The following is a 22,743-nucleotide window of genomic DNA, read 5'->3' as shown; positions in this document are numbered from 1 at the left end:
GTGTATCAACACTGTGGAGGTCCACAGTGGGCTCTGACACTGCACAGCTGCACGCATTCCCCGTGCTGTGTCAGCTGCTGTTGATGGCCCCGATGCCACGCGAGTCTCGGCAAGGCCTCCACCTGTGCAGGTGCAAGGTAGTCGTGGCCGAGCGGTTAAGGCGATGGACTAGAAATCCATTGGGGTCTCCCCGCGCAGGTTCGAGTCCTGCCGACTACGAGGTCGTTGTGTTTTTTCTATACTTTGACCACTTTTTTCGACGCACATGTTGGTGTCGAGATACGCAAATGGCTGTATATTGAAGTCAATTGTCAAGAGATTTGTGATGAGAAGTCATAACGGCCGATGATGCAATTCTATCCAAAGGTGATAACGTGCCCGAGACGCGTGCAGGACTGGGATGGAGTTGTTGCGTTACGAGGGCATGAGAATCAGCGACAGCTTTGGTGGACAATTATCCAGCAGATGATTTCACTGCCTCAAAAAGGATATAACAGGTAACGTTTCATGCAAAGATCCTTCTGCACAGCACACAGATAGGCCAGAGAGGTAGACTGAGCCATTTATAGATCAACATCCGTGTTCTATCCACTGCTGGATGACGGACTCGTTTGGTTGTCACCGTCTCTCGCAGTGAATCATATCAATCTCCACTTTCATCAGTGTTCCGCTCCTTTTTATGCTGCCGTTTCATCACCAGTCTCGTCCATCGGCCGTCATCTTTCTTCATCTCATCATCACGAGTCTCTCCACAAATTATGTACGTGCTTTTAGAAAAGAAAAAGCGAAAATAAATAGAAGTGAGCTAATTCGTAGTCGGCAGGATTCGAACCTGCGCGGGGAGACCCCAATGGATTTCTAGTCCATCGCCTTAACCGCTCGGCCACGACTACCTTGCACCTTCACGCGTGCGTACCTGACCGCACACCTGTGACAATTCAAGCACTTTCCATCCAAGATGATGATGATCACGATTGTCATCGTGCATTGTCCGTCATCATCAATTGCACAGCGGCACGCATTCCCCGTGTTGTGGCAGCTGTGGTTGATGGCTTCGATGCCACGCGAGTCTCGGCAAGACCACCATCAGCAGGACTAGCCACAGTATCACCTGTGCAGGTGCAAGGTAGTCGTGGCCGAGCGGTTAAGGCGATGGACTAGAAATCCATTGGCGTCTCCCCGCGCAGGCCTGAGAGGTAGATTTCGCTATTTAAACATCATGATCCCACATCTATCCACTGCTGGATGACGGACTCGTTTGGTTGTTACCGTCTCTCGCTGCCAATCATCTCACTCTCGCCTCTCATCAGTGGTCGTCCTCTCAGCAGTGGTCGCTCCTTGTATGCTGCCGTTACATCACCAGTCTCGTCAATTGGCCGTCACATCTGCTCGTCTCATCATCACTGATCTCCAGACAATACTGCACGTGCGTGAAGAATTGAAAAAAAACGGAACAGAATTAAACAAAATACTCGCGTAGTCGGCAGGACTCGAACCTGCGCGGGGAGACCCCAATGGATTTCTAGTCCATCGCCTTAACCGCTCGGCCACGACTACCTTGCACCTGATATTTCACATGGGCGTAACTGACCGCACACCTGTGGAAATTCCCGCCCTGTCCATCCGTGATGATGATGACGATCGTCATCCTGCACTGTCCGTCATTATCAATAGCCACGTTCTGTTATCAATCATTATCACAATCAGCTTCAGTAACAAGGGCATCGACAGGCTTCATCGTGCAGTGAAAAGACAATGGTTGATGTTGATGGAAATGCTGATGATGTTGAAGACGGATAACGGATTAGGATAATGAGGTTGGAGAAGATAATTAAACATTAGCGATAGTAAATATAAACGAGGTGACTGTTTATGATCATAATGGACAATGGATGATCAATATGTACAACGGCGAGTGATGCAACTGATGAAGATAATCATGAAATAATGGAAAATGCCTGCTGATACTCTTGCTATTGCTGCTGAGGCGTGAAAGATTAATTGAACCATGTAGACATCATCATGAAGGACTCGTTTGTCACCGTCCATCATCTCGCTCTCGTCTCTCGTAGGTGGTCGTCTTCTCAGAAGTGGTCGCTCCTGTCAGCCTGACGTCTCATCACCAGTCTCGTCCGTTGGCCGTCATCTCATCATCACGAATCTCTCTCGAATATTGTGAGTGCGATTAATAAAAGACAAACTGAAAAGAATTAAAATCATTGCGTAGTCCGCAGGATTCGAACCTGCGCGGGGAGACCCCAATGGATTTCTAGTCCATCGCCTTACCCGCTCGGCCACGACTACCTTGCACCGGCAGCTTCACATGGGCGTAACTGACCACACACCTGGGGAATTCAATCGCGATCCATCCATCCATGATGGTGATGATGATTGTCATCCTGCACTGTCCGTTATCATCAATAGCCACGTTCTGTTGTCAATCATTATCATAATCAGCTTCAGTAGCAACAGCATCAGCAGCCTCCATCGCGCAGTGAAAAGACAATGGTTGCTGTTGAGGATAATGCTGATGATGTTGAAGACGGATAACGGATGAGGATGATGAGGATTGAGAAGTATATCAAACTTGGCGATAGTAAATATGAACGAGGTGACTGATGATCAGAATGGACAATGAATAATGGATGATAAAGATGTGCAATGGCGAGTGCTGCAACTCATGAAGACAATTATGAAATGTCTGGTGATGCTGCTCCTGGTGGTGGTTGTGGTGATTAATGAGAGACAAAGGTTGATGATGATAATGATACAAAATGGCTGATGGCTATCACTGCAATCCTCAAGCTTCGTCAGTGCATCAACACTGTGGAGGTCCAGTGGGCTCTGACACTGTGGAGGTCAAGTAGACCTGTGACAGTGTGGAGGTGCACAGTGGGCTCTGACACTGCACAGCTGCACTCATTCCCCGATGATGACGAATGCCATCGAGCATTGTCCATCAACATCAATTGCACAGCTGCACGCATTCCCCGTGCTGTGGCAGCTGCTGTTGATTTGTCCGATGCCACGCGAGTCTCGGCAAGGCCTCCATCTGTGCAGGTGCAATGTAGTCGTGGCCGAGCGGTTAAGGCGATGGACTAGAAATCCATTGGGGTTTCCCCGCGCAGGTTCAAATCCTGTCGACTACGCAATAATTGTAATTATTTTCCTATGTCCTTTTTTTATCGCACTTAAAATATTCATGACAGATTCGTGATAATGAGCAGAGATGACGGCCACTGGACGAGGCTGGTGATAAGACGTCAGGCTGACAATAATAGTGATTTATTTATTTCTATTATTACTTTTAGTAAATTTTCATTTCATTTTTTGCCTACGTGACATTACCGAAAAAACCTAAGAGTATGAATCCTTGCAGTCACGAAATCTTCAAATCTAGAATCTACATAGTTCAATTAATCTCTATTGCCTCAGCAGCAACAGTATCAACAGGCATTTTCCATCATTTTATTATTATCGTCATCAGTTGCATCACGCGCCAATGTATATCTTGATCATCCATTGTCCATTATGATCATCATCAATCACCTCATTCATATTTACTATCGCCAAAGTTTGATTAACTTCTAAATCCTCATCATCCTCATCCGTTATCCGTCTTCAACATCATCAGCATTTAAATCAACATCAACCATTGTCTTTTCACCGCACGATGAAGTATGTCGATGCCCTTGTTACTGACGCTGATTGTGATAATGATTGATAACAGAACGTGGCTATTGATAATGACGGACAGTGCAGGATGACGATCGTCATCATCATCACGGATGGACAGGGCGGGAATTCTACAGGTGTGTGGTCAGTTACACCCATGTGAAGCTGCAGGTGCAAGGTAGTCGTGGCCGAGCGGTTAAGGCGATGGACTAGAAATCCATTGGGGTCTCCCCGCGCAGGTTCGAGTCCTGCCGACTACGAGGTCGTTGTGCTTTATCTATACTTTGACCACTCTTTTTCTACACACATGTTGACGTCGAAATACGCAAATGACTGTGTACTTACTATATTGCAATCAATCGTCAAGATATTTATGATGGGTGAGACTGATGATGGAATTCCATCCAAAGGTGACAACGTGTCCAGGACTGCGATGATTTTTTTGCATCACAAGGGCATGAGAATTAGCGACATCTTTGGTGGACAATTATCCAGCAGATGATTTCACTGCCTCAAAAATGATATAACAGGCGACGTTTCAAGCAAAGATCCTTCTGCACAGCACATAGAGAGGCCAGAGAGGTAGATTGAACCATTTATAGATCATCATCCTTGATCTATCCACTGCTGGATGACGGACTCGTTTGGTTGTCTCTCGCAGTCAATCATCTCACTCTACACTGCTGTGTTCGCTCATTTTAAGGTTGCCCACTCATCACCAGTCTCGTTCATCGGCCGTCATCTCTCCACATCTCATCATCACGAGTCTCTCGACAATGCTGCACGTGTGTGCAGAAAAGAACAAGGGAAAATAATAAAACAAGAGTGTTGCGTAGTCGGCAGGATTCGAACCTGCGCGGGGAGACCCCAATGGATTTCTAGTCCATCGCCTTAACCGCTCGGCCACGACTACCTTGCACCTGCACCTTCACACGTGCGTAGCTGACCGCACACCTGTAACATTTCCGCCCTGTCCATTCGTGATGATGATGACGATCGTCATCCGACACTGTCCGTCATCATCAATAGCACGTTCTGTTGTCAATCATTATCATAATCAGCTTCAGTAGCAACAGCATCAGCAGCATCCATCGCGCAGTGAAAAAACAATGGTTGCTGTTGATGATAATGCTGATGATGTTGAAGACGGATAACGGATGAGGATGATGAGGATTGAACAGTTAATCAAACTTGGCGATAGTAAATATGAACGAGGTGACTTATGATCAGAATGGACAATGAATAATGGATTATAAAGATGTCCATTGGCGAGTGCTGCAACTGATGAAGATAATCATGAAATGATGGAATAAATGTCCGGTGATACTGTTGCTAGTACTACTGATGGTGGTGGTTGTGGTGATTAATGAGCGACAAAGGTTGATGATGAAAATCATGATGATAGACAATGGCTGATGGTGATAACCACAATCATCAAGCTTCCTCAGTGTATCAACACTGTGGAGGTCCACAGTGGGCTCTGACACTGCACAGCTGCACGCATTCCCCGTGCTGTGTCAGCTGCTGTTGATGGCCCCGATGCCACGCGAGTCTCGGCAAGGCCTCCACCTGTGCAGGTGCAAGGTAGTCGTGGCCGAGCGGTTAAGGCGATGGACTAGAAATCCATTGGGGTCTCCCCGCGCAGGTTCGAGTCCTGCCGACTACGAGGTCGTTGTGTTTTTTCTATACTTTGACCACTTTTTTCGACGCACATGTTGGTGTCGAGATACGCAAATGGCTGTATATTGAAGTCAATTGTCAAGAGATTTGTGATGAGAAGTCATAACGGCCGATGATGCAATTCTATCCAAAGGTGATAACGTGCCCGAGACGCGTGCAGGACTGGGATGGAGTTGTTGCGTTACGAGGGCATGAGAATCAGCGACAGCTTTGGTGGACAATTATCCAGCAGATGATTTCACTGCCTCAAAAAGGATATAACAGGTAACGTTTCATGCAAAGATCCTTCTGCACAGCACACAGATAGGCCAGAGAGGTAGACTGAGCCATTTATAGATCAACATCCGTGTTCTATCCACTGCTGGATGACGGACTCGTTTGGTTGTCACCGTCTCTCGCAGTGAATCATATCAATCTCCACTTTCATCAGTGTTCCGCTCCTTTTTATGCTGCCGTTTCATCACCAGTCTCGTCCATCGGCCGTCATCTTTCTTCATCTCATCATCACGAGTCTCTCCACAAATTATGTACGTGCTTTTAGAAAAGAAAAAGCGAAAATAAATAGAAGTGAGCTAATTCGTAGTCGGCAGGATTCGAACCTGCGCGGGGAGACCCCAATGGATTTCTAGTCCATCGCCTTAACCGCTCGGCCACGACTACCTTGCACCTTCACGCGTGCGTACCTGACCGCACACCTGTGACAATTCAAGCACTTTCCATCCAAGATGATGATGATCACGATTGTCATCGTGCATTGTCCGTCATCATCAATTGCACAGCGGCACGCATTCCCCGTGTTGTGGCAGCTGTGGTTGATGGCTTCGATGCCACGCGAGTCTCGGCAAGACCACCATCAGCAGGACTAGCCACAGTATCACCTGTGCAGGTGCAAGGTAGTCGTGGCCGAGCGGTTAAGGCGATGGACTAGAAATCCATTGGCGTCTCCCCGCGCAGGCCTGAGAGGTAGATTTCGCTATTTAAACATCATGATCCCACATCTATCCACTGCTGGATGACGGACTCGTTTGGTTGTTACCGTCTCTCGCTGCCAATCATCTCACTCTCGCCTCTCATCAGTGGTCGTCCTCTCAGCAGTGGTCGCTCCTTGTATGCTGCCGTTACATCACCAGTCTCGTCAATTGGCCGTCACATCTGCTCGTCTCATCATCACTGATCTCCAGACAATACTGCACGTGCGTGAAGAATTGAAAAAAAACGGAACAGAATTAAACAAAATACTCGCGTAGTCGGCAGGACTCGAACCTGCGCGGGGAGACCCCAATGGATTTCTAGTCCATCGCCTTAACCGCTCAGCCACGACTACCTTGCACTTTCACCTGTACAGGTGGTGGCATCGAAGCCATCAACAGCAGCGGCTACACTCGAGAGAATGCTTGCAGCTGTGCAGTGTTTGTGCCCCTGAGCTCTGCCGCGAGCATTGCATCACCCTGTGGGCCTTCGCCCGGTCGGTCTTGTCTCTCCGATGTTCATGTTTTACTAGCCTTGGGAGGTACTCGTTGAAGGCCTTGGATAAGCCCAGCAGAGTCCGGTTCAGATATTCGTCGCCGATGTTCGGGACGAGCGAGGCTCGTCGGAGTGCAGTGTCCGAACCACTGCGCCACTGCTCTACCCACAGAGACGGACACACGGATTCAAAGACGCACGCATGCACAGATGCACACGGAAACAAAAATACACGCCTCCCCCCCCCCCCCCCCCGTATAACCTTAACAGACTGTTTGGGCAAGGGCTGTTAGCGAGCACCTATTAAGGCCGGCACGGCACACGAGGGGATGGACGCCAGCGCCATGCCCGGCCGCCTTTGTCTACCTCGTGGTGATGTTTACACACCACACCAGGTACTTACTTGAGGCTGAGTCGACCTGGAGGGGAGGTCCAGGACCGGTTCAGATAATGAATCGTCACTTGTGCGGGCCGTGAGCGGAAATAGAACTCGGGTAGCCGTGTTCGTAGCGCAGTGCACTAACCATTGCGCCAATAAACACACACTGCACCAGGGACTTATTTGAGGCTGGATCCACCTAGGGGAGCCCCAGGACCGGTTCTGCTATTCATCACTGTGGGTTTGCCCGTGAGCGGGTATCGAACTCGGGTCGCTGGGTTCGTGGCCGCGACACTACCGCTCTGATACCAACACACACACACACAATACAAAGATCCCCCGTATAAGCCTTAACAGACTGTTGGGGCAAGGGCTGTTAGCGAGCACATATGAAGGCCGGTACAGCACACGACGGGGTGGGTGGACAACACCACGCCCGGCCACCTTTGTCTCCCCAGTGGCGATATTTATAAAAACCGCACCAGGTACTCATTTGAGGCTGAGTCGACCAAGGAGAGGTCCAGGACCGGTTCAAATAATCGTCACCGGTGTTGGCCGTGAGCGGCTATCGAACTCGGGTCGCCGAGTTCGTGGCGCAGCGCAGCGCTAACCGCAACACGACCGCTCCCCACCACATACACAGAGACGCACACACACACACACAGAGACGCACACGCACACACACAGAGATGCACACGCACGAACACACACACAGAGACGCACACGCACACATAGAGACGCAGCACACACACACAGAGACGCACACACACAGAGACGCACACGCACACACACAGACGCACACACAGAGACGCACACACACAGAGACGCACACGCACACACAGAGACGCACACACAGAGAGAGACGCACACGCATGCACACACACAGAGACGCACACACACAGAGATGCACACGCACACACAGAGACGCACACGAACACACACAGAGACGCACACTCACACACAGAGACGCACACGCACAGAGACGCACACGCACAGAGACGCACACGCACACACACACAGAGACGCACACACACACAGAGACGCACACACACAGAGACACACACGCACACACACAGAGACGCACACACACGAACACACACAGCGACACACACGCACACACACAGAGACACACACGCACACACACAGAGACGCACACACACGAACACACACACGCAAACACACGCACACACACAGAGACGCATATAACACACAGAGACACACACGCACACACACAGAGACGCACACGCACGAACACACACAGAGACGCACACACAGAGACGCACACGCACAGACGCACACGCACACACGCACACGCACAGTCGCACACGCACACACGCACACAGAGACGCACACACACATACACACGCGTGCACGCGCCCTGTGTGTTCTCTTAGCAAATCCTCTAAGTCCACACGAGGTCACTGAGGTCAGCAGCCTCCTAATTGGCGCGGATCTCTTCGCGTGTGACCTGCATACAGCCACACACAAAGACAAAGGATCCCCCCGTGTAGCCTTCAACAGACTGTTGGGGCAAGTGCTGAGACCGAGCACCTCCAAAGGCCGGCACGGTACACGAAGGGGATTGGGTGGCTGACAACCACGCCCGGCCGCCTTTGTCTCCCCAGTGCTGATGTTTACACACCGCACCAGGTACTCATTTCAGGCTGACGCAGACACACAGACACACCCGCTCATGCCCCGTTTAGCTCTACAACACATAGGGCCCTGTCCCAGACATCTCCCTGCCTCTCTCTGTTCCTCCACCTTCCTGTCTCTCACTCTCTCCTCACATCTCCCAGTCTCTCGTTCACCCATCTCCCCGTATCTCGCTCTTATCCTCCATCTCCCCATCTCATTCTATCTCCCATCGCTCTTCATCCCGTCGCTCTCTCCCCCTCGATCTCTCTCACCTCGTCATATCTGTCTCTCCACTCTCCCCGTCTCTCAAAAAAATCTCTCCCCCTACACCTTCCCGTCGCTCTCCAACCTCTCCCGCCGTCTCTCAGTGTCTCTCCATCTCCCCGTCTGTCACCTCCATCATCCCTCCGGCCCGTCTCACTCCGTCTCATCTTAACCAGGTGCCTGTCCCTTCTTCGCGATCAGTCTCCCCCCACCCCACCCCCAACTCGCTCCGATCTCAGTTCCTCTCTCCCCTACCTCCCCTCTCTCTCCGCCCGCTCCCTCCCTCCTACTGCACGACCTGCAACCCCCCCGCGGAGAGCATCGTAAACAGCTGAGTCTCGTTACACACACCCCGTCCCTGTTCGCTAATTAACGCCGAGCCTGCGACGTGCAGTGGAAATCCGGCTCTCCCCCCCCTACCCACTCCGCCTCTTTCCCAAATCCCTGCCCGCTCCTAACCCCCTCACCCCCCTCCACCCCCTTCCACTCACCACTTCCTCGTCTCTCTCCCATCTCTCGCTCTCGAGTCCACGTACGAACGAATGCCTCCCCCCGCCCCCACTTGCCCCCCCCCCTACTCTCCCACCCCACCCCTCCCACTCGCTGTCCCAGCCGAGCGCAATGAATGCACGCGGATTCAGAAAACAGACGCGGGTCGTCGCAGCGCAGCTCCCGATGGAACGGGCGTAAAAGTGCTCTCCGATTTCCCTATTTTTGTTCCACGCACACATTTATTTTTTGGGGAGCGGGGGGGTTATTTTTGTTTCAACACAAAAAATTCTGGTCATATTACCACCACCACCCCCCTACCCCCGCCAGATTATTCCAATTATACAACAGTTGTCTCCGTAATATTTAGCGAACATTATTTGCCAAACCACAAACCCTTGAGATTAAAGACCCCCCCCCCTCCTCCCCCTCCCCCGCATTAAGAAATAAACACGAGAGAGACTTGAAACACTGCCTTTCGTTGTTGCCCAGTTGTTGTTGTTTTGCAGTCTCCAAGTGGTGGTGGCGGTGGTGTTGGGGGTGTGGGTTTGATGTTTGTCCCAGCGCCACGTTTCACGAGGTGAGGAATCCGTTCAGAAATCTCCGCTCAGTGAGTCCACTCCGCTTGTGTCAGAAAAGGGCTGAAGAAGAGAGAGAGAGAGAGAGCGAGGGCGAGGGAGGAGACCCGTTCACTGAACTTAACCCGAAAATTCCCTTCGGGTGGCGATGTTATCCTTCACACAGCTGGAGGCGCACTTTCCCACACACCCTGCTATGAGATGCTTTTCCGCGTGGCAGACAAACTGATTCATGTTTGTGTTGTTGTTGTTGTTGTTAAACTCCTCGGCGGACATCCTCCGGGGAGGAGATGGAGCAATGAACCGGCACGTGTCCAGGTAACCAGGTGGACGAACACATCGCAGCAGCGTGAGAGCAAGTGGCTGCTTGGTGATGCCTTCATCCAGCAGTGGATTGATCATGGGCGACGACGATGATGGTGGTGGTGGTGGTGACTGCTCCCTCCACCACCGGGCCACGTGGCCCAGCCACGGCACGCCCACGCTTCTTCACAGTCGGGAGTTTGCCTTTCGCTGCAAAAATATTTTCGTCTCCGCTGACAGAGAAAACATTTCCCACTCCACTCACGTCGACTTTTTTGGGACTTTTGGAGCACGAGGCTTGAGGGGAGGGGAGGTGGCGAGGGGGGTTGGTGGGGGGGAAGTCTGGTGGGGAGGGGGGGGGGTCTGGGGGGGGGGGGGGGGCTGTCCAGCGGTTGTAAGTGGGGAGCCCGCAGGGGGCACGGGATGTAAGAGAGGCGGGGACGCGAGGTTATGGGATTGATACATCCGTCTGGGAAAGATGAGATCTCAAAGGTGGCTGGAGTTGTTCGCGGGGCTAAATGCCGTGTTAGATGGAGCACCGGGCCCGACTGGGCTGAGAGCCTGGGTTTGAATCCAGGTTCGGGCCACATTTTCAAGTTTTTGTTTGGATGTGCGTTAAACTTGTTTCGCACCGTACGTAGCCAACACACACAAAAAGCAGTAATAAAGACATGTGTTGTTAACTTGCTACGTAAATATTCTTGGGTCTTTCGGTAAGGTCACGTAGAGAGGTTCAAAGAAAATAACAAAAAAATGACAATAAAATACAATATGAATTCCTGCAGTCACGAAAGCTTGAAGTCAAGATTTGCAACAAAAATAATGTTTATGAAGTCGATGGTCTGATTATGGTATTGCATATGGCAACTATTCTTAGGTTTTTTCGGTGAAGTCACGTAGGTAAAAAAACATCAAAAAGTAAAATAAAATAAAAATCACGACGTTTCGGAGGCAACACAAGCTTCCGTCTTCATGTGGTACCGTCACAGCCACGACAGCTGTATCAAGTAAATGAGAGATTGCAGAAGCTACCACTCAGTTTATATTATTAATATTAATAATTAATAAAAGTATGCGGCCCTTGCCCCACCACCTTCTCCAACCATTATATAAACGGAGTGGTAGCTTCTGCAATCTCTCATTTACTTGATACAGCTGTCGTGGCTGTGACGGTACCACCTGAAGACGGATGCTTGTGTTGCCTCCGAAACGTCGTGATTTTAATTTTATTTTACTTTTTGACTTTACCGAAAAAACCTAAGAATATGAATCATTGCAGTCACGAAAGCTTCAAATCTAGAATTATGGCAACTATGTTCACGAGCTCGATGCCAACGTCGAGGACTGCTGAGCACCACGAGAGAGCTTCAGCAGAGACACAGAAAGAGAGAGAGAGTTCGTGCCGTGTTGCCGTTCCTCCTAATCCGTTGAAGGAGAGCAGACTCCAGGGCAGGGGTCGGGAACCTTTTTTGACTGGGAGAGCCATAAAAGCCAAATATTTCTAAGTATATTTAATTGAGAGCCATATAGTATTTTTAACGTATAATAAATTAAATACGTCTTACTTTTAATGCGACTTCTGGTGCTGCGTGGTTTTGCTGTAGTCTGGTTCAAAACGTGGCGAGGTTGAGCTTCGTGCAGGCGTGACCCGTGAAATTTATCTTCAAAACTAATTTCTGTTTACTTTCAAATGACACAGTATTATTAAGCAATATCACAAGTATTTTAAAATCAGTTCCAAACTGATTTTTTTTATTTTTTCAACTCAAAAATTGCCTGGGAGCCATATGCCGTCACCGGAAGAGCCATATATGGCTCGCGAGCCATAGGTTCCCGACCGCTGCTCCAGTGGATGCACTGCAAGGTCCCGTAGTTTGGGTTGCATGGGCAGAGTCGAACGGCAGATGCTTGTGTCTTCAATGTCTCATGTATGAAGAAGATGTGCGCATTTGGCCTGTTGATCTTCTGATGGTCTCACTCAGGGCCGGATTAAGATTGTGTAGGCCCCTGGGCTACAGGTCCTGTGAGTGGCCCCAGTAATATTTTCAAAAGGAAAACAAAGTTAAAGAAAAATGAAATGTATTCTTGCAAGGCTAACAATAAATAAAATTCAGCATTCACAAGTTAAATAACTTTTAAACTTCATCTCTGGAGGCCCTCTAGCTGGCAGAGGCCCCTGGGTTACAGCCCCTAAAGTGATATTTTGAAATTGACCAATTTTCAATGAGAAAACGGGCGAATTTGTGTCTTTTCGTTCACATAAAGTCAGTAAAAAACAACAAATTAATAAATAAAAATTTACATGTATTTATACTAAAGTAATACAAGAATTACTACAAAAGATTTAGATACAAAGGCGCACTACCACAAGGCGAGACTGGCCACAGCGGGCCGAGTTCTCTGTGGGGAGGAACATCCTAAAAAAACTACTCATTTCTAAATCTTTTGTAGTAATTTTGTATTACTTTAGTATAAATACATGTTAATTTTGATTAATATGTTGGGTTTTTTCTGACTTTATGTGAACGAAAATATGTAAATTTCAAAATATCACTGTCCTGGGCACAAAAGCAAAGTTTGTGCGGAATAAAAGCCATTTTCTGTACTTTTGAGGCATCAGCAATGAGGAAATAACATTTACTAGCCAGGAATACAAATTGTGTTACAGAGCGTCATCAGTGAGCTCCCCCGACAGACGAGGATGCTGCTGCTGCTGCGTTGGCTGCGTCCCGCAGACCGCAATGCCCAGCCACCGCCAGCCCAGTGGCACCAGCTTCTGTGTGGCCGCAGAGAGGAAGCTGAAAACGGGCACGGCATGAGATGGAATGGGCTGAATGGCCTCGAGCTGTGTGGACTAGCCGGGGAAGCGCGTCTCCTACTGCTCGCGCTCGCGCCTCATTCTCCCATTGGTCAGTTCCCCCGATAAACAAAGACACAAATAGAGAGCAGGCTTCTTGGTTCTTTCGGTAAAGTCACGTAGAATGGAAATAATAAAATAATCCAAATAAAACATAATAAAATAATTCTCACGACGTTTCGGCCACAACGCAAGCAGCCGTCCTCAGGTGCAAAACAGGTCTGTCGATAAGACGGCTGCTTGCGTTGTGGCCGAAACGTCGTGAGAATTATTTTATTATGTTTTATTTTTATTAATTTATTATTTCCATTCTACGTGACTTTACCGAAAGAACCAAGAAGATGAATCCCTGCAGTCACAAAAGCTTTAAATCGAAATCTAGAGAGCAGGCGTCAGGGTCTGGATCGGGATCGAACCCACGATCTCCTGTATACCAGGCGAGGGAAATGACATCTCGCCACCGCTGGATCCTCTACTAGTTCTGTGACATTATCTGCTGGAGCCTTTTCTCTGACACAAGGCGATGCATTTTTTTGCTCGTTGCCGAGTTCATTGGAGCTGTGTGAAAAACCCAACGAAATAAATCAAACAAGTAAACAGTTGCGATCACAGTGAGTGATGATGTTCGCATCGGGGGTTTCGCTTTACCAATCCACGCTACGCTGTCCGGCGCAGGGAAGTATGGTCAAAACAACCTCCAGTGACCAACACGCGTTTCAAGTTTCTTGCGTTTATTTATTAATGCAGGGCTCTCATCTCAAGGGGGTCGTGGTTTCGTCGGAGAACGCACGCGTACACTTTCACGTTACAGACAATCGCGAGAACAAATGATCGTTTTTTTACGGATTTAAAGACGCACTTATACCCCGCCCCCATCTCCCCCGCACCCTCCCCCCTATGTAATAAAAACACATTTAAGGGGCGCGTTGTATAATCCGGCACATGTACAGAACTTTATTGCCACAGTCAACAACGTTGCTGCCACCACGGCCACGTGCTCCAATAGTTCAAGTACTCCACGGATTTCAAGGCGCGGCGATTTCCCAGCGTCCACTGCTCTTCCCTTCGTGACTTACTTACATGTCCCGCTCTGTTTCTCGCTCTCCTATGACGTCGTATTTTCCGGGACACGTTTTTTGTTTAAATTCTTCTTTCGTTCGTTCAGAATAACGCCCCTGCCACCACCACCCTCCAGAGTTTGACCACCCCCCTCAATGTCGATGAAATTTTGTTTTTGTCAGATGGCCGAACAAGCTCCAACTCCACCGTGACAACGCACGAGACCCACAGCAACATCGTCCGATGGGCCGCACAGCCATGAGAACATCGCAGGCTCCACTTCACAGTTCTTTTGGTGGACTTGCGTCAAAGATTCCCCGCCCATAGCCTTAACGGACTGTTGGGGACAAATGCTGTTGGCCATGTTTGTTTGTTGTAGTACGGAGTTAGACTGACGGCCTTAATCTAAGTTGTCTTGTGGTTGTTGTTGTTGTTGTTTGACTTGCATCCCACTGGGATTTTTGCACACAACCTTGGTGTACGGTGCTTTTTCTGCAATATGTTGCTGTCTTTTCTTGGATTTTCTGTTTGCACATAGTCACTTTAATATGTTTTCTTGTTCATGTTTTTGCTTTTTTGTTTGCTGCGGTTACACCCGATTCAAGAGTCGAATGGCTCACAGGGCTACACCAAATAAATGAAACTGAAAACTGAACACCGATGAAGGCCGGCACGGCGCACGCAGGCGATGGGCGGCGAACAACCACGCCTGGCCGCCTTTGTCTCCCCCAGTGCTGAATGTTTACACACCAACCCGGGTGCTCATTGGAGGCTGAGTCGACCGAGGAAAGTGCCCGAGACGGGTTCAGCTAAATCGTCACCGGTGTTGGCCTTGAGCGGGAATCGTCGAACTCGGGCCGCCAGGTTGATAGCTCGACGTCACTAACCGCCGCATCGTTTCTTCGGTGGTCCGTGTGCCGCCGCAACCAATGAAACGCAGCCCAGATGTGGCACAGTCGGCATCAACAGAAGCCTTCGGAGTTGTCATCCGCCCGGCCACTTGAAGGGCGGCCCAAGTGGGGCGACGATTAAAGAACGTCGCCTCTGTCCTGTCAGAGGGTCACTGTTCACTCAACGGCAGCGAGAGATGCTGATGAATCCTTTTTTGTTTTGTTTATACGGCGAAGACGAAACCCCGCCATGGTCCCAACGTGCAGACAACAGCGGGGATGGAGGTCACGACATTGGCACACATTAATGTGCGCAGTAGTGTTGGTGTCGGGTAAATAACACAACATTTTGATTTAAAGCTTTCGTGACTACAGGGATTCATAATCTTGGTTCTTTCGGTAAAGTCACGTAGAAGGGAAATAATAAAATAATAAAAATATAAAACAATAAAATTATCACGACGTTTCGACTGCAATACAAGGAATTATCATCAGGTGTGAAATCCACAGAAAAAAAAATTACTTTTTAATTGAAAAATAAATTATTGCTGTGGATTTCACACCTGATGACGATTGCTTGTGTTGCAGTCGAAACGTCGTGAGCATTTTATTGTTTAATTTTTTTATTATTTAATTGTTTCCCTTCTACGTGACTTTACCGAAAGAACCAAGAATATAACACAACATTGTTGAGAAATTAATAGGAGTCATTGCAAGTCTTACCAGGGTGTTCATCGTACGTATTGTACAGGAGGTCCGCTAATGGACCAAGTCCCGTGTATTGACATAGAGAAGCAGTGGGCGGCCGTAACGAAATCGTCCTGTGTCTGTGCGTAAGTCCCCTGTTGAAGTCCACTGCACTTGGCCCACCACCACCATCAGCATTATCATGAGCAGCATCATCGATGTCCCACGGCCCTAGTCACAAGCACCTGCAATAACTCGTTGTCTCACTCCTCTCGACCCACTCGGAGCTCACAGGATCGTAAAAGACGCTTTACCGTCGCCAGAAGTTCGCTTTGCCCGCGCACGACTCATTCACTACGCTGGTGATTTGGTGGATTTTTTTTTGCCAATAGATGTCGGTGATTTTTTTTGCCAATAGATGTCGGTGAATTTTTTTGTCGATAGATCTCGGTGATTTTTTTGTCGATTTTCTCGGTGGATTTTTTGTCGATGATCTCGGTTAATTTTTTTTATCGATAGATCTCGGTTAATTTTTTGTCGATATATATTGGTGAAAATTTTGTCGATGATCTTGGTGGATTTTTTTTATCGATAGATCTTGGTGATTTTTTTGTCGATTATCTCGGTGGATTTTTTGTCGATGATCTCTGTGAATTTTTTTTCGATAGATCTCGGTAAATTTTTTCGTCGATAGATTTTGGTCAAAATTTTTGTCGATGATCTTGGTGGATTTTTTGTCAAAAAGTCTCGGTGAATATTGTTGTCGATGATATAGGTGGATTTTTTGTTCACCACTTTGTTTTCTCCTCCACATTTTATTGTCTGGGCGAGTTGAGGATTTCTCCACTGTTTACTCGCGAGTGAGATTTTTTTTGTTTTTTTTTACCTATAAAAACGAATGGAAATCGATTGCTGTGACATTTAGTAAACCCCTCCCACCCCCACTTCTATAAAATAATAAGCATACGTCAAATTATGTTGGAGCACCATGCACTCTCTTCCTTGGTCAACTATCCTTTTCAATAATCCCCTTTGGACGTTTTCACAATCGACTGTAATTATCATGCACATTTACTCAAGACAAATATTCCCCCCTCCATGTAGCCTTAACAGACTGTTGGGGCAAGTGCTGTTGGTGAGCACCTATGGCACACGAGGGAAGGGTGGGTGACCAACACTGCGCCCGGCCACTTTTGTCTTCCAAATGATGATATTTACACACACGGCACCAGGTACTCATTTGAGGCTGAGTAAACCTCGAGGAAGCCCAGGACAGGTTCAAATGACCGTCACTGGTGTTGGCCAGGAGCAGGAATTGAACTCGGGTCGCTGGGTTCGTAGCGCAGTGCTGACCGCTACACCATAGCTCAGCACACCGACACACACTCCTCGCACTCACACAGTCAAATCCACACTGCCCCCCACTCACACACCACTGTAACACCAGTGCCAGGTCGTGGCTCCAGGTTGAGGAGGATACAAAACTCCAGTCCGGGTTTTCCAGTCTCTCAATGACAACGCGTGCAGGTGGATTAATTGAGACGTTAAAATACTCTGGCGGTGGCTTCATCATCATCAGCAGCAGCAGTACAGACCTCTAGGCTTACACAGGAAATCGTTACGATTCACATAGATACCCATAGACTAACATGGAAACCTATACTCGCATAGAGACCCAGAGATTCACGCAGAGACCCAGAGATTCACATGGAGACCCACTTAGAAACTGGAATGTGCTGTGAGTGGCTTTATCATCAGCACCGGTGACCTACAGGCTCACACAGAGGTCCAGAGACTCACATAGATACCCATAGTTCTCACGGAAATCCACGGACTCACACGGAGACCCTCTAAGAAACTGGAATGTGCTGGCAGTAGGTTCATCATCAGCACTGTATCCACCAGATGGGTACGTGCACCGAGGCTTGCCACCTGTCCCGTTCAATTCCAGGTTCGTCCACTTGTTTTAGCAGCTCTCCTGGGACATCTGTAGGTTTTCACCGGACACTTAAAGTCTCGGGCTTTTGTCAGTCACATCATAACATCAACAATAACAACAACATCACCACCACAGCACTCAAGACGATGCATTTACAAGTAGTTCTCCCCTCCTCCGGCCTTGTGAGATACTCTCTTCTTCTTTCCAAGACACGTGTTGGAATTTTTTTTGTTTTAGCTTAAAGGTGGCAAGAGCTCACGCAGCTCACGTAGCTTTCCCGTGAGAACTGGTCTGGTAGGTGCATAGCACTGGTTCTTCTTCCCAGAGGGACTCGTCTGGTGGTGCATAGCACTGGTTTTTCTTCATCATCATCATCATCACTGTCGCTGCACTGCAGTCATCAATGAGTCCAACCGCACGTGTCAACTAAGACCTGAAAACCCGGCGTGGAGTTTGTGGCTCTGCTCAGCTCGGAGCCACGAGGCTCCACGATGTCCAGACTCGTCGAGCCTCGCAGCCCCGTCAACCCTCATCCCTTCCGCGTGCCACCGCGCCACCTAGCCTGGCACCGGGCTGTCAGGGCTGCGGCATCGCAGACAGGGAGAGAAGGGGCAAGGGATTTGGGTCAGGTTCGGAGACCCACCATCATCATCAACATCATCAGCATCTTTAACATTAGCATCGTGAACGTCTTCGTCGGAATATTTTTCTATCAAGATCAGCATTATCACTGCCTTCTCTAGCATCGTCAATTAGCATCTTATGCATCGTAAGTATCGTTCATTATCATCCTGAGAATCTTTATCAGCGTTATTATAGGTACAGTAATGACTATTATGTTCACCAATCTTGATTTGAAGCTTTTGTGACTGCAGGAATCCATACTCTTTAATTTTTCTACCTACGTGACTTTACCGAAAGAACCAAATAGTATTATGTTCACCATCATCACCAACATCATCAGTATCATTAACATCATCATCATTGACATCGCGATGAGCAATATCATTAGGATCTTTGGCATAGCCATCAGCATCATTTTCATCACGACTATCATCATACGCATCATAATGAAGCTTCTTTAGCATCACCATCAGGATCGTCGTCATCATTGCCGTCGTTACCGTCATCATACTCATCATCATCGGCATGTGTGCTGTGTATGAGTTTAGGTTCAGGTTTGTTCTGACAAGGGTAAAAGCCATTGGGCAATACATGCTCATTTGCGATGGGGACCTGGTAACAGAAACATGATCACGACAGCAAAGAAAAAAGTTAAATAATCAAGCGTGTCCGTGGTCAAGTTCTACATGGCAAGGTCATGCGTCAACATCACGGTAAAACTATTAATTAAACTATTTTTACTTCACCAAGTAAGGCCCACTTAGCTATACAGCTGTTTTTCACAAGCAGACCTGGCCACAAATGATAGCTCAACAAAGTGGCTTATCGCGTGGAAATGTAAGGCAGCAAAACACGACAAACGCGTGATGTTGATTCTAAATGTGAAGGGAAATATCGGAGGACCCGGAGAAAAATCCACGCGTCCACGGGGAGACCATGCAAACTCTAAATATACAGCAGGCGCCAGAGTCGTGATCGAACCCACGACCTCCTGTATTCCAGGCGAGGTAGTTAATATACAGCAGGCGCCAGAGTCGTGATCGAACCCACGAACCTCCTGTATACCAGGCGAGGTAGTTAACATCTCGTTACGGTGGCGCCCAATTGGCAACAAACAGACAAATTTTAAAAAATACAAGAAGGATTATAGGACGCATCCCATATACACACACATATATAAAAATATAAAACAATTATTAATTGAAGTCTGCCGAACTGATCGATCAATCCGAGTGGTGGGCGGATCGGACCTGCAGGTGGAGAGTTCGGTGCACGGCGAGCGTGCGCGACTGGCAGAAGCCCTTGCCGCAATCCTGGCACTTGAAGGGCTTCTCCTTGGAGTGGATGTACCTGCCGGGTAGTGGGAGCCGTCAGCACAACAACTACAACAACAACAACGACGACGACAACAACAACAACAAGAGAAGCGTTCTCAAGGCTCAAGTTAATTTTGTTTACCCAGCTGAGAACTCAAAACACGAGCAATGAGTCTGATTATTCGTCGTTTTTTTTTTTTGGGGGGGGGGGGGGGGTTAGAACTTGCGTTTAGAGAATTTGGCTGCTATAAATATCCACGTGATGAGCCACTTCGTTGAGCTATAATTTGTGGCCAGGTCGCTTCCGAAAAAAAGAAGCTGTACAGCTCAGTGGGCCTTACCTGGTAAAATAAAAATAGAATAGTTTTAGTAGTTAAAACAATAGGTCGTCGTGTAAAAAAAAAATGTTGTGTCATGAACCCCTCCTCCACCCGACACAGCCGATGAATAAAAAAAAGTGTCACGTGTCAAAATATATGAACTGCTTCAGCAACATCTCCGGGAGTGTTGTTGTTGGACAGCAATTTCAAAACACAGCACGTGTCGCTGAGGGTGCCACGGTGGCGAGATGTAAACTCCCACGCCTGGTAAAGGGGAGGTCATGGGTTCAATCCCAATCCCAACCCTGACACCTGCTGTGTATTGTTTTTATTTGGAGTTTGCGGTGTCTCTCTCCCCGTGGTCACGTGGGATTTTTCTCCGGGTCCTCCGGGTTTTCCCCCGCACATTGAGAATCAGCGTGCGTGTAAGAGTATATGGCTGCTATAAATTGCCACGTAATGACCCAATTTCGTCGAGCTCTCGTTTTGTGACCAGGTCGCTTCTGATAAAAAAAACTGCAGCTCAGTGAGCCTTACATGGTAATATAGAAAATACTGTAGTTTATAGTTTAATTTTAATAAGAGCACATTTGTTCCACACATGGCTGTTAGGAAAATGTTTAACTTGGCGGCTGTGAGGAGTGTTTCAATGAGCTGATCGCGATCTCTTTACGTGCTGTCTTTGTTATAGTCACCAATTAAAGACGACCCGTTGCATTGTTCAGCGCTTTGTGAGGTTTTTGATTTTAGAAATGTATTAATTATTATAATAATTATTTACCCGAGGAAAGCCGCACCCATTATTACCTCATTTGGTTTCTTGTTGTTGCTGATCCACATTGTGTATGTGCACTTTTGTTGAACTTCTTTCGCACCGTACGTAGTCAACCGTGCTAATCGGAGGTGCCGGGGGAGGGGGAACGTCAACTAACCAAACACGACCGATATTCTTCTACAAGATAGATATCAAATTACTTTGACACAATCGTATTATACACTAAAGAGAAAAAAAAATGTTTGTACGTGTCTGTGCCATTAATATTCTTAATGCAGAGCACTATTTAAAAAAAAAATCTATCTTACAATTTCCGGAACCATCATCTCCTGCACGCCAATGCCGTCTAAACCATTTACACCTATGGGAACTTTTTTTTGCCCGTATCAAGACGATGAAAACATAAGAAAAGGCTTTAGCCCATCCTAGGCAATAAAACAGGAGATGTTAAGATGTTAAAACACCAAACAGATACCGATCGCATGGCATCAAGTCTGCATCAGCCACACAATTATACCGTGTTTTGTTAATGACATACGTTAAACAGGCTAAAGCCTGTTCTTATGTATAATTGTGTGGCTGATGCAGACTTTATGCCATGCGATCGGTATCTGTTTGGTGTTTTAACATCTTAAAATCTCCTATTTTATTTCGATTTAAAGCTTTCGTGACTGCAGGGATTCATCTTCTTGGTTCTTTCGGTAAAGTCTACTTGACTTTACCGAAAGAACCAAGAAGATGAATCTCCTGTTCTCTTGCCAGGATGGGCTAAAGCCTGTTCTTATGTTTCCATCGTCTTGATACTCCTCGATCAATCGCGCTCAATAAACGAACAGATAAATAAGCGCGCGATAAGTAGAGAAGTGATTTGGCGGGCGGGCGGGCCCGCTGGCTCGCTCGCTGCGTCCCTCACCTGTGGTCCCTCAGGTGGTCCTGGCGGCGGAACGCCTTGTGGCACACCTCGCAAACGTAGGGGCGCTCGTCCGTGTGCGTGCGCTCGTGGATGAGCAGGTTGTAGGACTTGGTGAACCTCCGGCCGCAGAACTTGCACACGAACTCCTTCTTGGCGCGCGCCGCGTGGGCCGTTGACCCCGACCCCGACCGGGCCATCATCAACGACGACGCCGACGCCACCGACGCGGAACAGCACACGGAGGCGCTGAGCAGCCCGAACGCGCTCGCAGGGCCCCCCGGCACCGGGGCCGCGCGGCCACCCCCAGCGGCCCCCGCGGCAGGAGGCGCCGAGGCGAGGGGCCCCGCGGCCGCCCCGCCGAGCCACCGCCGCTCGCCGCCGCCGCAGCCGCCCGGCCTCAGCGGCGGGCCCAGCGGCGGTGTCGCCATGCTGGGCTGCAGCTTCTGTACGTCCGCAGGTGGATGCTGATGATGATGATGATGTGGAGGAGGAGGAGGTGGAAGAGTGAGAGGTGGTGAAGGAGCTGGGTCCGCCCGCGTCGCAGCCGCTGCCAGATTGGCAAAGTCGAAGCGAGGTTGCGGCTGTTGACGTCGCCGCTGATCGTGGTGATGGTGCTGGTGGTGGCGAGGGTTTGACTGCTGCGTCAAGCATGCCTTGCAGGTCGTGCGAGGCAGCAGGGTGCAGCTGAGTGCGTGCGACAAAAGCGCAACGGGACTCGCAGACAGGGCAGCTGGCGCCTGCAGTGTCAGTCTATTCGTCTGCAGCGATAGCCCATTCTCTCTGCTGCTGCTGTTGTTACTGCTGTTGCTGGAGCTGTCCTCTGGAGACGAGGCCACGTGCTCATGTGGGAACATCAACATTGGCAGAGCGGTTGAGGTGGCGGCCGCCGTGGT

General features: G+C 48.7%; 1 protein-coding gene and 10 non-coding genes across 11 annotated transcripts; 4 read left to right on the top strand and 7 right to left on the bottom strand.

The window, feature by feature from the left end:
- Positions 1-137: 137 nt before the first annotated feature.
- TRNAS-AGA (transfer RNA serine (anticodon AGA)) lies at positions 138-219 on the top strand. Its single transcript has one exon. It is a non-coding gene; the product is annotated as a tRNA-Ser (tRNA).
- Positions 220-811: 592 nt separating this feature from the next.
- TRNAS-AGA (transfer RNA serine (anticodon AGA)) lies at positions 812-893 on the bottom strand. Its single transcript has one exon. It is a non-coding gene; the product is annotated as a tRNA-Ser (tRNA).
- A 582-nt stretch (positions 894-1,475) lies between these two features.
- On the bottom strand, positions 1,476-1,557 carry TRNAS-AGA (transfer RNA serine (anticodon AGA)). Its single transcript has one exon. It is a non-coding gene; the product is annotated as a tRNA-Ser (tRNA).
- Positions 1,558-2,222: 665 nt separating this feature from the next.
- TRNAS-AGA (transfer RNA serine (anticodon AGA)) lies at positions 2,223-2,304 on the bottom strand. The gene has a single exon. It is a non-coding gene; the product is annotated as a tRNA-Ser (tRNA).
- A 763-nt stretch (positions 2,305-3,067) lies between these two features.
- On the top strand, positions 3,068-3,149 carry TRNAS-AGA (transfer RNA serine (anticodon AGA)). The gene has a single exon. It is a non-coding gene; the product is annotated as a tRNA-Ser (tRNA).
- A 704-nt stretch (positions 3,150-3,853) lies between these two features.
- TRNAS-AGA (transfer RNA serine (anticodon AGA)) lies at positions 3,854-3,935 on the top strand. Its single transcript has one exon. It is a non-coding gene; the product is annotated as a tRNA-Ser (tRNA).
- A 571-nt stretch (positions 3,936-4,506) lies between these two features.
- TRNAS-AGA (transfer RNA serine (anticodon AGA)) lies at positions 4,507-4,588 on the bottom strand. Its single transcript has one exon. It is a non-coding gene; the product is annotated as a tRNA-Ser (tRNA).
- Positions 4,589-5,259: 671 nt separating this feature from the next.
- Positions 5,260-5,341, top strand: TRNAS-AGA (transfer RNA serine (anticodon AGA)). Its single transcript has one exon. It is a non-coding gene; the product is annotated as a tRNA-Ser (tRNA).
- A 592-nt stretch (positions 5,342-5,933) lies between these two features.
- Positions 5,934-6,015, bottom strand: TRNAS-AGA (transfer RNA serine (anticodon AGA)). The gene has a single exon. It is a non-coding gene; the product is annotated as a tRNA-Ser (tRNA).
- A 582-nt stretch (positions 6,016-6,597) lies between these two features.
- Positions 6,598-6,679, bottom strand: TRNAS-AGA (transfer RNA serine (anticodon AGA)). Its single transcript has one exon. It is a non-coding gene; the product is annotated as a tRNA-Ser (tRNA).
- A 9,298-nt stretch (positions 6,680-15,977) lies between these two features.
- Positions 15,978-22,278, bottom strand: LOC133352919 (protein sister of odd and bowel-like). Its single transcript, XM_061568924.1, has 3 exons — positions 21,851-22,278; positions 19,777-19,876; positions 15,978-18,484 (listed from the first exon to the last, which is right to left on the bottom strand). Exons 1-3 carry the CDS (start codon positions 22,276-22,278, stop codon positions 18,479-18,481), a joined length of 534 nt encoding a protein of 177 aa, XP_061424908.1. The 3' UTR covers positions 15,978-18,478.
- Between the last annotated feature and the right edge of the window lie 465 nt (positions 22,279-22,743).

This window comes from Lethenteron reissneri, chromosome 42, assembly GCF_015708825.2.
Source record: "Lethenteron reissneri isolate LAM-NWPU_2019-01 chromosome 42, ASM1570882v1, whole genome shotgun sequence".
Classification (NCBI taxonomy): Eukaryota; Metazoa; Chordata; class Hyperoartia; order Petromyzontiformes; family Petromyzontidae; genus Lethenteron; species Lethenteron reissneri.
This window is presented reverse-complemented; position numbering and strand designations above follow the sequence as displayed.

Bases quoted from the DNA above. Each gene is read 5' to 3' on its own strand.
- LOC133352919 (XM_061568924.1), bottom strand. From the start codon at position 22,278: ATGGCGACACCGCCGCTGGGCCCGCCGCTGAGGCCGGGCGGCTGCGGC. The intron at 19,877-21,850 runs GTGAGGGACGCA...ACTACCCGGCAG, and splicing joins GACCACCTGAGGGACCACAG to GTACATCCACTCCAAGGAGA.